General features: G+C 54.6%; 2 protein-coding genes across 6 annotated transcripts in view; both read left to right on the top strand.

Moving 5' to 3' along the window:
- LMTK2 (lemur tyrosine kinase 2) overlaps positions 1 to 4,215 on the top strand; it is a 62,881-nt gene extending 58,666 nt beyond the window's left edge. For all 5 annotated transcript variants that reach the window (XM_081136160.1, XM_081136159.1, XM_081136158.1 and 2 more), the window contains 3 exons: positions 1,925 to 2,057; positions 2,292 to 2,534; positions 3,466 to 4,215. In XM_081136160.1, coding sequence (XP_080992286.1) covers positions 1,925 to 2,057; positions 2,292 to 2,534; positions 3,466 to 3,494 — 405 coding nt within the window. In that variant the 3' untranslated portion in view covers positions 3,495 to 4,215. The remainder of the gene's footprint in view (positions 1 to 1,924; positions 2,058 to 2,291; positions 2,535 to 3,465) is intronic.
- A 3,888-nt stretch (positions 4,216 to 8,103) lies between these two features.
- BHLHA15 (basic helix-loop-helix family member a15) lies at positions 8,104 to 11,976 on the top strand. The gene is made up of 2 exons (XM_081136045.1): positions 8,104 to 8,154; positions 8,853 to 11,976. Exon 2 carries the CDS (start codon positions 8,916 to 8,918, stop codon positions 9,477 to 9,479), a length of 564 nt encoding a protein of 187 aa, XP_080992171.1. The 5' UTR covers positions 8,104 to 8,154; positions 8,853 to 8,915; the 3' UTR covers positions 9,480 to 11,976.
- The last annotated feature ends 59 nt before the right edge of the window (positions 11,977 to 12,035 follow it).

The raw sequence follows: 12,035 nt of genomic DNA, 5'->3' as shown, positions 1-12,035 counted from the left end.
ATTTCTCCCTTTCCAATCTGTGTGTCTTTTATTTCTTTTTCTTACCGCATTGTACTAGCTAGTACTTCCAATAAAATGTCTAATAGGAGTGATGAGAGGAGTTATCCTGGCTTTGAACCTGATCTTAGGAGAAAAGCAGTCGGTCTTTCACCATTGATTGTGATACAGGTTTTTTGTAGATGCCGTTTATCTAAGAAGGTTCTCTTCTCATCTTCGTTTGAGAGAGTTTTTATCCTAAATGGATGTTGAATTTTGTCAAATGCATTGTACACACCAGGTGCATAGGAACTTGTGGTTCTTTGTTGCTATGGTAACATGGTGGATTACACTGGTTTTCCAACTTCGAATCAGCCTTGCCTTCCTGGAATGAAGCCCACTGGCTGTGAAGTTTTACTCTTGTTAGATGGTGCTGGGTGTGGTTTGCTGGGATGTTGAGGACTTTTGTGCCTGTGTCCATGAGGTATATTGGTGTGTAGTTTGGGGGATGTTTGTTTGCTTGTTTGGCTGATTGGAGTGTTGTTTTTGGCATGGTCTTTGGTTTTGGTGTCAAGGTAATGCTGCCTCATCACAGAGGTTGGGGAGAATTTCTTCTTTCTAGCAGAGATTGTGTAGATTCATTGATGGTTTTGAAGAACTGCTTTTGATTTCATGGAGAGTTTTTTCTTTTTTTAAATTTTATTGATTTCTGCTTTATCATTTCTTTCTTTCTAATTGCTTTGGATTTATTTTGCTCTTCTTTTTCTAGACACTTAGGATTTAAGACCTTTCTTCTTTCTAATACTAGCATTTCATGTTATAAACTTCCCTCTCTGTGCTACTTTAGCTGCATCCCACAAGTTTTAATGTTATATTTTCATTCATTTCAAAATATTTTCTAATTTTCTTCAAGGCTTCCTCTTTCACCAGTAGATTATTTTTAAATACATTAGTTTTCAAGCCTTTTGTGGGTTGGGAATTCCCCTTTCATAGTTCTTGCTGTACTGTTTGAACTCAGCACAGTGTGAAATGCAGAGTGGGCCTGAGGTACAGAGAGAGCTCCAGGAGCTCTTGGGTTCTGGTTCTAGAAGCAGCAGGAGGGGGGCTTCTGACACCCAGAAAGGGGAGAAGAAATTCCTTTTTATTCCCTTTCTCTTGCTCCTAGCCCCAAACAATCCCAGGGTGGCAGCAATAGGGTGGCAGGTGCCTGTGATTGTGTCAGGGGTGAATGTCCTCTCTCCCCCAGAGGGGTTGTGATCCCGAGAGGTTGAGGAGAACCCTCGATGCTTTGTTACCTCTGTGCTCCCGCTGCAGAGCTGCAGAAAGTGTGTAGTAGCATTGTGGGGTGACAAAAGTCCCAGCTTTCTGGCCGGAGGACCACAGCAGGAAGGCCCAAGACATCAGATAGTGCCATGGACACCACAGAGAGTGAGGAGCTCAGAAAAGCAACCCCATAAAGTCATTTCTGAGCTCCCAGCTTGCCTTCAAGGTGTGCATGGCAGATCTGACCCGAAATAGCACACCAAAGCCTTGAGACCTGAGCTGTCTGGGGACCACCGCCCCAAGGTCCAGTCTGGCCAGAGGGTGGCACGTGCACAGGACAGGCTCAGGAGTCCAGGCCAGGAGCTGTGGTTGTGGGTGGTGGCAGATTCAGTGCTGATTTGGTGCCTTTAAATTCTGGACTTTCTTCCCCAGCGTCTGGCCTGCTACTGTTGACTCCTCAGAGGCCCCAGGTAGCTGCTTCATGCCTTGTACCCGGGCCTTAGAGCTGTGGTCTGTGGGAGAGACAGGGCTGTGTGTTCCTCTCCCACCTCCAAGGACCAGAACCCACCTGCTTTAAGATGAGCATTTCATAGCGGTCAGTCAGACACACTGCGGCCTGTGATGCATACACCGGTGGCTCCTGGGGGCAGGCATGTGCTGACAGGCTTTTCACTTGGCTTTTCAGGAGACCCCAACCAAAGAGCTGGGACACTGTGGAGCAGAAGCGCGTGGCCCCGAGGGGAGCAGCCCAGCACCGTCATCAGGTTCCCCCTACCTGAGCAGGTGCATAAATTCCGAAAGTTCAACCGATGAAGAAGGTATTTTCACTTCACAGATGGGTTTAAAAAGAAACTAAAAGAGTGCCTTGTGAATGTAAACTTTTGAGGATAACTTCACTGTTGCTTTAAATGACCCCTGTGACACACAGGGAGCAGCTCCGCCATCTGTCCGGCTGAGCGGTGTTTGCTGATCTGCAGAGTGCACCTGTGTGTTTGCTCTGTTCTTTATCTGAACCGATCACAGGGGAACCAGCTCTTGTTTTGTACTTGTAGGTGGAGGCTTTGAATGGGATGACGACTTCTCCCCAGACCCTTTTATGTCAAAGACAACGAGTAACCTTCTTAGTTCCAAGCCGGCTCTGCAAACTTCAAAGTACTTTTCTCCACCGCCGCCGCCCCGGAGCGCGGAGCAGGGCTGGCCCCACACGGCACCATACTCCAGGTTCTCCATCTCTCCCGCCAACATCGCCAGCTTTTCTCTCACACATCTTACCGACTCGGACATCGAGCCAGGAGGTGAGGGGGCTGCTGGGCTGGGGGTGGCTGGGGAGACCCGTCCCCCTGGACTTGAATGCATGTTAATCTGCCGCTTTCCTGGCTGGGTAGGTTGTAAGCAGTTCTTTATAAAACTCTCGCCGTCTTGACAGTGTACTCTCAGGGCCAGTGTCACTCCACGAGCTCAGTACTACTTGCAGGTGTCCCCTCGCTGCTCCCATGGGGCTGGCTGGGCAAAGGCAGGACTTGTCCTTGAGTGTGGGCCACCTCTCCTTCCTTTTCTGCTTTTGCTACTAGCCCCCCCAGCCCCTTTTCCAGTTCTTCTTCTCTCCTGGAAGCAGCTCTTCAGAAAGCTGTGCTCTTTGAACACTTGGCTCTGGTTTGGGGATGGAACCCAAATTCTCCCTGGTTTTTCCCAGGAATGTTGATTTTGCCATTAAGTCTTGGTCCTCGTGCGATGCCAGAGGCCTGGGTGGGAAGTTGCGGGCAGGGCACATTTGAAGTCGTGTTATCTGGACATATGGGCCCTTTTTTCTCCATAACTAGATTGGAAGATAAATGTTAAGAGGTACATTTTTTATTTGAAGTTTGCAGATCAAATAATAACTAGGAAATATAAAGAGCTTTTTGTTTGTGTTTGTGCTGTGCTTAATTGTGCTGATTAGATAATGCGCATGACCTAACGCTCTGTCAGAGGGGCAGATGTGTGCCGATCGGAGCTGATTTTCCCCTGTGCCCTAAGCCTTGACATTGACCCGGCGTGGGAGCCCAGCAGATGTGTGTGCACGTCTGGCACGGGCTGCCGCTCTGGGAAGAACGCACGGGGCTCAGCAGGTGGTGGGTGTCCACACTCGCAGCTTCGGTTCCTTTTTCAGATCAGATGCTACCCAGACTATTTTTATCTATGATGATCACTTTAAAAACCCAGCTTTGCTTGCTCTCTCCTATATAGGAAGCAGTGAAGATGGAGAAAAAGACTAGATGGATGCTGATGCACCCTCAGGTCCCAGGCCGCCTCTCCGGGGCGGCAGTCCTGTTCTGCCAGCCGAGCCACGCCATCCACGCGACATCTGCTGAGACGGGACAGGGAGAGAGACTCAGGAGGCGGAGAGGGAGCCAGTGCTGGGCCCCATGCCTGGTGCCCACAGCAGGAAGCCTGTCTGGGGAGCCGCGGTCCTGTCCAGTGCAGTGTGCTGCCCTGGCAGCTGCGTGTCTGCAGCCGCTCTCACCTGCGAAAAACACTCAGGCTCTGGCCATCCTTGGGGAGGGCCAGTCCTGCTCGGGTGCGTGGTGAACTGTGGGCTCCCGGTTGTTTCTGGTTTCCACACGGGGTGTTCTCTGCGTCTACACCTGTGCATCCCGTCTGCGCACAGGGGCTCAGAGGATGCATGGTGGGACTTGGCACCAGTGAGCCATATTTATTATTTTTAAAGAAATCACTAACTGCTTTCTGTAATTGCACTGTGGGTAAATGTTCTAAGAGTCCCGGATATTGTACAGAATATTAAATTATTCAAGGAAAATTAGGCAGGTCAAGCTGGTGCTACCCACTAGTTTGATTTTTTTTTCTGTTTTATAGTTTGTTTGCTCTGCATGGTACTTGTAAAGCTTAAATATTTTGAGTGTTATGCAGTCCTTAGCACTGTTGGAATTGTACATATGGTACTCTTTCGTAAACGATAAATGATTCCGAATGTTAGTGTTTCATGTCTTTATAGGAAATATTTTTGATGAGTCCCAAAAGACTGCTCTTTTGTCGATTGACTGAAGCCCATGTCATCTCTTCTCTATGGGGTGGTTCCCTGTAGCAGATGGGGCTCCTCTGAGGAGCTGAGGGCCTTGCAGCCTCTCTGTGTGTTTCTCCCACGCTACCCCCCCCCCGAGTTTTTAAACCCTTTTGGTAAAAATCAACAGGTGGTGCACCCCAGATCTCAGTGCTGGTTAGACTGTGCAGGTCCCCAGAGGCACTTCCCCTCCCAGCTGCAACACTATCCACTCGACATCTTGATTTTTAGAAGTGCAGGCTGCTGTGGCTTCAGTGTCCTTGGAGCGCCTTGCTCAGAAAGGCGGGGAACCCGAGGGAGGGGCTGCGCCACCGAGGGCTCTGAGGGAGCAGTTGGATGGATTCTGTTGAGCTCTTAACCCCTGGAGCTGAACTTTGCCCTCCGAACCACTCCGAGTCCTGTCACATCCAGGTGTGGCTGGTGTCTGCAGCCGAGGAGATGCACTACATCCCACAACTGTGAGGACGGAGGGACAAGGGACAGTGGCAGAGCCTCCTCCGCCGGCATGTTTTCCTGGGTGGAAGGTGGGCAGCCCTCTGTGCCCCCCCAGAGGCCACCCTGGGGCACACCTGCACTGACCCTCCCCTCCGAATTAAGCACCAAGTTCTCCCCTTGCTTGGAAAGGTACTGAGCGTATCCGGTGCAACCTCATAATGTGGGTGACCGCTTTTTGCGGTCCTTAGAGTCCTGCTTTGACACCGGGAGGTTCCCAGGCCTGGGGCAGCATAGCAGCACTGTGCTGGGGGAGGCTCGGCGTGCCTCTCCTGAGGCCAGGTCTGCAGTCCCCACAGGCTGGCCTTTCCCAGGGGTTCTCAGTGCTGATGTGCTTTCCTGACTCCAGCTCAGCCCTAGGCTGACTCTCCAGGCCCAGGTGGTGCCACATGATGTAAGTCACAGGACCTTGGTCCTGGGGTGAGGTCAAGTGTGCATACTAGCTAGAGTTTTGTAGTAAATGTTGGCCTTGATTACCAATTCTGGTTCACTCCACTACCTTTCTATACTAGCAATAACTTTCCAGAGCAAGGCCATTCAGAGCATGGAGCCCATGGGGTGGAGGGACTTTATGGGACCCCATGATGTGCACTTTGAAAAGTTAACAAGGCATTAGAAGGTGGTTTTGCCAAAATTGCCAAACTGAATTTCTTATTGTGGAAACTTCCTGAGCATTCTGAGTTTTTACATCTAACTACCAGCTTGGTTTAGAGAGAAATGAGGTGATGGCACTAGTTTTTTCAAAGTATAGGTTTAAGGGGTTCAGATGTAATGACCAAAATTAAGCCGATCCATAGGCTTTGTATTGGTCTTACACAGTCAGCCAGGCTAACTTGGTATTTTGGGACGGTACATTTCTCACCATGATTAAGGAGATTTAACATAATTACCATTTTAAATTATTTCAAGTCTGTGTCACTCTCATAATTAATTGCCAAAAAAGGCATTTTATACATTGAGTTGGGGGGGTTAGAGTAGGTCTTACTGTGGGGTTGCATGGTGGGGAAGATTTTATATTTATAAGGAACACGTGCGTCAACATGTTCTGAATCTCAAGCAATACACAGGAAATAAATTATGTACATTAAAATTCTCAGCCCACTTTCAAAATGTCAGCATGTGCTCTGCCCTTTGATTCCAGGTTTTTTTTTACTCAGTTGTTCACGAGTGGTGGGTTTTCAGTGAAGTAAGTCAGTGGGTTCTCTAGGTAAACCAGGTGAGTGTGAGATGCCTGGCTTAGCATCTCCTGGCCGCCCTTGGAATCGACCAGGTTTTAATTAGTCCTACTTCGGTGGGGTTTACGGATTTTAAGTCCCATAATAAAAATCACCTGACCTTCATTTCCTTCCCAGCTCGATGTTAATATGTTATCAAACAGCTCTCTTGTAAGTCAGGAATGTAGAAGAAGTGTTCCCGAATCCTGAAACTCGGACTGTGGTCTGGGGAGGAAGCCATTCGTCTTTAGGGTGAAGCAGCTCAGCAAATCTGAGTGAAAACATTCTGTTTTTAAATGTTCAGGCAATTGTTTCTATAGAAATGGGTTTATCGAAGACAAGTTTTGTGTGTCTTGCTGCCATAAAACCCCTTTAAAAACCTCTCTCAGTATTATTTCCATAGGGCGTTTGTAGGGTTAATGACTTGCCGCATGTTTGTCCAGATGGCCCAGGTGTGAGGGAGGTGGCACCTCCTGGTTTTACTTGACTCCACTGGTCATCTGAAAATTCTGGAAGTGAACCCCGGGTTAGGCTCCAAATGCTGGGCTTTGGGGACGGGCTTCAAGACATGAGCCTATGAGAAGTAGCCTGAGAATAAGAATGTGGCGCAGTTACTTCAGACCTGAATCTCAGAAACACACTCCTAAATTGCGATGGGGTTGGCTCAGGTTTTGACCATTAAAAAAGAAAGTTCTTTTTAGCGTAGAAATTCTTAAGGATGTGTTGACAGTATTGATTACCAGCAACCTGTGTGAATGGCTTGGACACGTCTGGATAGGTCTCAGTGGGCCTGCGCACCCCCTGTTTAATCCCATCCGCAGAGGACCCGAGGGGCAGGCACGGCTGTGAGGTGTCCCGGGTGCACTCTAGCAGTTACATTCACGGCGATGTAACAGGTAATGAACTCTCAGTTTAAATTGTGTACATTTTTAAATTGTAAGATTTTTACTGTATATTGATGCATAGTGTGATTCAATAAATTGCTTGTAATTTAAAAACTATTTAATATTCAAAATAAATATAGTTATATATTTATAAACTCTGTTGCGTTTATTTCATGTTTTTAACCTGAAGGCCCCTGGTGGGTGGCTTGGCACTGCCCTGGTTTCCAGATGCCCTTTTCCCTGACAGACCTAAATCCCCAGGCGGTGGAGAACACGCGGCTTGTAGTCACTGGGAACTAAACTTGTGTAGTGATCAAAGTGTGTCTGTCACCCGAAGCCTTTGCACTTGGTGCGTTTCAGAGCATTTTAATTCCTGAGGTCCAGCATCAAATGAGCTCTAAGCCAAGAGGCTCATCTGCTCAAAACCAGCCTTTCTAATGCCCGGAGTGGACCTCACCCCCAGCCCTGGCCTTGCTCTCCTGGCCCCAGCTGCCAAGAGCACCCTACCGGGCTCTTGCCAAACTGCCTACGCCTGGCCCCAGCCCAGGTTACAGGAGCTTTCAAAGGCGCCCGGCACTGGCAGCGGGCACCAGCGCTGACCCTGGTCTTGCGGCCCCGCGGGGGCTCATTGCTCTCCAGGCGCATCCTGCTGCCCAGAGAACCCCTGGGCCAGGTGCTTTAACACCTTGAAATGCGCCTGTAACCGGCGAGGAAACAGGCGGGGTGCGAGGAAAGCGCGGGTGTGGCGGAGCCGGGTTTGAGCCCAAGCTGTCTGCCTGCTGCCCCTGGAGACCTAAAACCATGACCCGTCATTACCCCGGCGACTTGCAGGCAGGCGGCCACCCAGGCGCTCCGAGGGGCAGGGCTCCGCCCACTGGCACCTGGGCCGGCGCAGGGAGGGGCCGGGGCCCCCAGGTGCTGCTGCGTTCGCAGGAACGTGGGCTGCTGTTCTTCGGGGACGTGGCCGCTGTCTGGTTAAGAAACTAGAATTATTAAAAACAGCTTTTCCTCGAGCTGCCCCGGCCGGCTCGGCGTCTGAGCCTGGACCGCAGGGTCGGGGCCGCCCGGGCTTCCCCTCCGCCGCCCGCGGAGGCCTCGGCTCCGGCTGGGCCCGCAGGTGCGCCCCGCCCCGCCCCCGACAGCGGCCCCGCCCCGCCCCGCCCCGCGGGCTCATTTACATGTGGCCGCTGTTCCGCCCGGGGCGGCTAAAGCGACGTGTCCTAGTCCCCCGTGGACAGCCCTCGTGCGCCGGGTCCTGGATCCCCAGGTAATGGGGCGGGGGGCGGCGGGGGGCGGGGGGCGCGGGGAGAGGACCGAGGGCCAGGCCCAGGAGGGGTCCGGAGAGAAACCTGGGCGGGTGGGCTGGGCCTGGAGCCCTCACTGGAACCGTCCACGGTGAGCCTGGGCGGCTGCCGCAGGTTCTGGCCACCGTCGACCTCTGCTGACCCGTGTCCACAGCAGTTCTGGCACCAGTGCTATCCCTGCATGTGACATCCAGTGGGGCAGCACAGTCGATGTGGTGGCCGGAGTTGCTGCCAGTCCATCAGGGCACACGGAAGGCGGCGAAGCCTCAGGCAGAGGGACAGCCCTGAGCTAGGATGGGGCTACATCTCTGGGTGGCCTGAGCAAACTGTCAAAGGCCACTTGAGCTCCAGAGGCTCTTGGGGGACAGTGAGAAGCATGGGGCCAGAGAAAAGTCCAGGCGTCAAGGTGCCTCACCCAGGGAAAGAGGGGGCCACCAGGTCAGGGAAAGGTCTGAGGGGTCAGCATGAGATAAAACGGGGGGGGGGCGTCACCTGAGGGCTCTGTGTGCCAATGGGAAGGACCCTGGGGTCACTGTGCACCAAGCGGTCAGCTGTCACTGAGCAGCGAGGAGGCTGCCCTGGGTAGCTGCCCTGAGGGTCCACTGGCTGTTCTAAGTGTCCGCTGGCCTCCTAAGTGACCAGGAGGTGGCCTGTGTTTTAGATTTCAGCTCCAAGCCCCCAACCCCCTCTCAGAGCCACCACCCCCCGGGACAAGTCTGGAGCCATGAAGACCAAGAACCGGCCCCCCAGGCGCCGGGTGCCTCCGCAGAACACAGAGGCCACCCCAGGGGATGAGACCCCCGACAGGCCCCAGGCAAGCTCCGGGGCCCAGCTGGCCAGGGGCCTGCGGAGCAGGACAGCGCGGGCGCCCGGGGCGCGGGCCGAGGGCGGGCGCAGGAGGCCGGGGCTCCCGGGGCCGGCGGGCCGGCGGGAGAGCAGCGTCCAGCGGCGGCTGGAGAGCAACGAGCGGGAGCGGCAGCGCATGCACACGCTCAACAACGCCTTCCAGGCCCTGCGCGAGGTCATCCCGCACGTGCGGGCCGACAAGAAGCTCTCCAAGATCGAGACCCTCACGCTGGCCAAGAACTACATCAAGTCGCTGACGGCCACCATCCTGACTATGTCCAGCGGCCGCCTTCCGGGCCTGGAGGGGCCGGGCCCTAAGCTCTACCAGCATTACCAGCAGCAGGCGGCGGCTGGGGGCACGCTGGGTGCCACCGAGGCCCAGCCCGAGGGCCACCTGCGGAAGTACTCCACGCAGATCCACAGCTTCCGAGAGGGCTCCTAGCGCCTGGCCCCGGTCCCGCCAAGAGCCCCAGACTGATGGTGACACCCCACGTGGACATGGCCCCAGTGGCTTTGTTTTCCCTGAATACTCAGCTGCCTTTCTGGAGCATCCTGCCCCCAGGGGACAAGACCTGGCCGAGGCCATGGCCCCGGGCGGCATGAGGCCCAAACCTCCGTGTAGATCCCGGGACCTGCTTTCCAATTGACTAGATAGGAGTTGACAGGCCCCACAGGCCTTTCTACGCAATTCTCTGCGCTCCTGGCTCCCTCCTGCAGCGAGGGGGTTCCAGGAAAAGGTCCTTGGTAAGTTTCCCCAGTTACTCCGGAGGCCCAGGCCCAGGCCCAGGAAGGGACCTGCTCCAACCTGCATCAGAGCCTCCTCATTTGGGGTAAACCGAGGCACAGAGCAACCAAAGCTCACAGCTGCTTGGGGAGTGTGGCTGAGCCAAGATGGTTGAAGCGTCTAGTTTAGCGTCTATCTGTCAGATAGAAACCCTAATCAGATGACCTCAAATTAACTCTCAAGGGACCTTCAGAGGTCCTGGAGGGGCTGGGATGTTTTCTTGCCTCCTCTTGTGTTGGGGGCTCCTGACTGCGGAGGGGCTGAGCCAGGTCAGAGGGTCCGTGGCCTGGTGCTGAGGGGGCTGGAGACAGGACGGGAGAGAGGCTACCAGGCTCTGGTTCCCCTGAGTGGCCAGGGCTCTCAGCCCTGGCGCTTCAGGGAAGGGTGTACCCCCAGCCTCCCTCTGGTCCCACCCAGGTTTGCTGCCCATCGTCATAGTTGCCACTGACTGGGTGGTCTGACAGGGCTTTAGGATGTTGCTGGGTCCTGGTTGGGGCTGGGGGCCCTGTCGGGGGTAGGGGGGCTCTCTGCAGGGAGGAGCCAGGGTGGCAAGAGCTCCCCTCCCCCACTCGGTGCTGCGCAAAGGCAGGGCTGGCACCTTGGCAGGTCTCCGCAGCCTTGGGCCAAGCTTCCTTCTGCTTGTTCCTGCCCCGCTAGCCTCAACAGGCTTGGCGACTTTGCTGTCAAAGAGCTGGCATCTCCCCTCCGTCCTTCTGCCCACAGCCAATATGGGGAGGGGACAGGGCCCTTGGCAGCCTCTGGCAGGAACCATGGTGACAGAGGCTGTGGTGAGGGCAGAGCTGGCTTGGCACATTGAGCCCAGTCCCCTGTGCCCAGAGCTCTCCTAGAGGCCCTCCTGGGGCACCGTGGATGGGGGCTGGGCTGGGGCAGGAGTGGGGCTGTCACAGCTCAGGGCTTATCCCTGATGTGTGGCCTCCTGTCCTGACCCTAGTAGTCCTGGCCCAGCCATTGATTGCATGTCTGGGCTGTGCGTCAGCCCCGGCAGCATCAAGGACAGCAGGTGGCACCCCTGGCACAGCCATTGGCCACTTTGGTCCTAACTTATCTGGTCGGACGCTGGTTGGGCCCTCCCTAGTCCCAATGCAGGCTCCTCTGGAAGGTGGCCCTGGGAGGCCTGGTCTGGTCCCGGTCCCACCATCTCAGTCGTCTTCAGCATGGGTCAGGTGGGGGTTCCAGGTGCCCCTAGACGCCCCTCAGGTGTGGCTACTCTGGAGTCAGTGGTGGTCAGGACAACCAACCAATGGGAGCTGAGGTTGAGAGCGACTCCGAGCTGGGGACAGATGGGGTCCATGCAATCCCTGCTGTGGGTGGCCTGCTGGCTGAACACAAAAAAGTGAGGCCTGCACACCTGGTGGCACTTGTTCTGGCTGAGCCAAGGCCAGAGTAGGGCTCAGTACGTCCCTGAACTTGCTGAGGGAACCAACTGAGCCAAAAGCACAGCGGGCCGGGGGGGCCCCTAGGAGAGGCGCCCTCTGTCCCAGAGAGCGTGCCGGGTGACCAGGACAGCAGGAGCACCTGGGGGTCACCACCTTGTAGGATGACAGCTGTGGGGGCTCTTGCTCTCAGTCCCAGGCCTGCATCTGCACCTCCTCTGCTTCCCAGAGGGTGGCCCAGGCCCAGATGTCTAGTCCTGTACCTGAGGCTGGAGGGCATCTGCAGGCCCTGTGGCCACACCAGGAGTCTTAAAGGTCTCAGTCCTGCTTTGGGGATGTTAAATATGGGGGTGAGGGAAGAGGTCTGGTGACAAGCTAGCCACCTGCTGCTGCCGAGTCTGCGCCTCGACCCTCGTCTGGGATCCCCAGCCCGGCTGGACTCACCTGTCCTCTGAGGAATCCTAAGGCGAGAGGCCCTCACGCCAAGCCCTGGCCCCTGGCCCCTGGCCCCCGCCTGGGCGCCCGGACCTGCCTGCAGACCAGCCCGAGGCGGAGATTCCATCCTCCCACCCAGCAGAGAAACCAGAACTGCAACTTTCCTGTCCAGGGGAAACCCTCTGGGACTGAATGGCCAGTGGCCAGCTGGAATTGTGGTGGAAATGTTTCTTAAATGACCAAAATTTGCTTTTTATTTTTCCTAATGGCCCCTTCAAAGTACTCATGAAATTGACGATGTGTCACAAAATGAAAATAAAAGATTTCATGGCAATCTGCGTTCCAGCACGGGGGAGCTGTGCATTTTAATCATAATGCAGCAAAA

Source organism: Miniopterus schreibersii, assembly GCF_964146895.1.
Source record: "Miniopterus schreibersii genome assembly, chromosome: 4".
Lineage (NCBI taxonomy): Eukaryota > Metazoa > Chordata > Mammalia > Chiroptera > Miniopteridae > Miniopterus > Miniopterus schreibersii.
Note: the sequence above shows the minus strand (reverse complement) of the source record. Positions and strands in the feature narration are given on the sequence as shown.